At 36.4% G+C, this 1,623-nt stretch overlaps 1 protein-coding gene across 1 annotated transcript; it reads right to left on the bottom strand.

Annotated features, from left to right (window-relative positions):
• Positions 1-380: 380 nt before the first annotated feature.
• On the bottom strand, positions 381-1,568 carry LOC107580497 (ectonucleoside triphosphate diphosphohydrolase 2-like; the record flags this gene model as incomplete). The annotated part of the gene is made up of 4 exons (XM_016266185.1): positions 381-500; positions 579-848; positions 976-1,203; positions 1,409-1,568. Coding segments are annotated over 4 exons (778 nt in total), but the record flags the coding sequence as incomplete, so codon positions are not given.
• Between the last annotated feature and the right edge of the window lie 55 nt (positions 1,569-1,623).

Genomic DNA, 1,623 nt, shown 5'->3' on the forward strand with positions numbered 1-1,623 from the left:
ATATATATATATAGTGTGTGTGTGTGTGTGTGTGTTTAATTTTTATTCAAATTGATTTCAGGTTGAAATATCAATTGGACCTAAAAAAATTATAAAAGTAATTAAAATATTAATATTTTACTATAAAGATCATATATATCCTTTCCAGTTATAGGCCAATTAAGATTTTAGATCAGTGTAATTATTTTCATGACAATTAAATAAATAATACAAAATAAAAAAACGAAAAATCTTATTACTACAATGGGAGAAAAATTCAAATATTTCAATTGTAAAGTACATCATGTTTCATACATCCTGATAGCATTTGTTGTACTGGCTTTAATTTATTCTGAGGTAGCTAAAACAAGCATTAGTATAAGCATTAGTACAAATTATACCTCTTCTATGGTCATATTGCACACAGCTTTGGTAGCCTCCTCTAGCTGAGCAGAGGTTCTGATGTTTATCCCTGTACTTTGCTGGAGATAACTGTGAGTGAAGAAATAAGCAGAGAAGGCCTAAAAGAAAGACAAATACATAAGATTTTTTTCTATTAAACTTGTATGTTCCACTTTGTCCATTTCTGGGCCTCTCACCATGAAGCCCCCGCTGATGTTGGGCTGGAAAACTCCATTAAAGGAACACTGAGAAAAGGGGCAGAACTGGAAGGAAAATATATTAGAAGTGTTGCCAAGGCAGCTTTGGTAGTCCCCGGTGCCTTGCACCCTGATCCAGGAATGAGGGTTGTAAGGTTTGGGTCTCTTAGACACTGTACAAGGAGAGTCAAACACTTGCTCCAGCTTGAAGACATCAGTGAAGTCAGATGGGTAGCAGGGATGGTACACTTTGCTAATATTACCCTGCGACTGAAATGAAAACATACTGGAGAAATGTAAACTGTGACAGGACATTCATCAAGAAGTCTCAAACACAAAAATAGTGTCTACATATATACAATGAGGTATTACTGATTTGTGATGCATAATTTCATACTTCAACCAGGTAGGCCAGGATCTGGCGCAGAGCCTCTTCTTTACCATAACACAGGTAACTATGCGTGTAGAGGGAATACTCCTGCCCATAGAGACGCATGGTCATGCTGTTCAACTCGTTCTCAACTGTTTCTGGGGTCTCAAAGGTGATCTGTGTGGACGCCCCACCTAAATCCAGCGCTCCGACTGTTTTTCTGCCAGAGTTAAGCCATCGGCCCACATAGCCATACTGTATAAATGAGCAAAATAAAGACAGAAATTGGCCACTATATGGCACTAGTTGAGAAACCAGTAAAAATACTGTACCATAAATCAAAACACTGGCTTAATATTTAGATGTCTATGATGATAATAAGCAACAAAGTTGAAGGATAATTAATTTATGGACAGTTTCACTGACAAGAAAAGACAAACATACTCTAACAAGAAAGCACCTTTATGAAGTTTTCAAGAAGGTAGTTGACAGTGACCCAACCGTAAACCCCTTCTTCTTGACCACTCAAAATTACAGCTCCTCGAAAGTTGAAAGGAAAGGATTTGATTTTTTGTTTGACTTCTTGAAGAATCTGAGATGCTTTGTCAGGATTGGTAATTCTGAAAAATAAAAGATGGAAAAAAATTAAAGGTATTTGGATGTTAATGAAAAAAG

Source organism: Sinocyclocheilus grahami, unplaced genomic scaffold (assembly GCF_001515645.1).
Source record: "Sinocyclocheilus grahami isolate Dianchi unplaced genomic scaffold, SAMN03320097.WGS_v1.1 scaffold34673.1, whole genome shotgun sequence".
In the NCBI taxonomy this organism is placed as follows: Eukaryota; Metazoa; Chordata; class Actinopteri; order Cypriniformes; family Cyprinidae; genus Sinocyclocheilus; species Sinocyclocheilus grahami.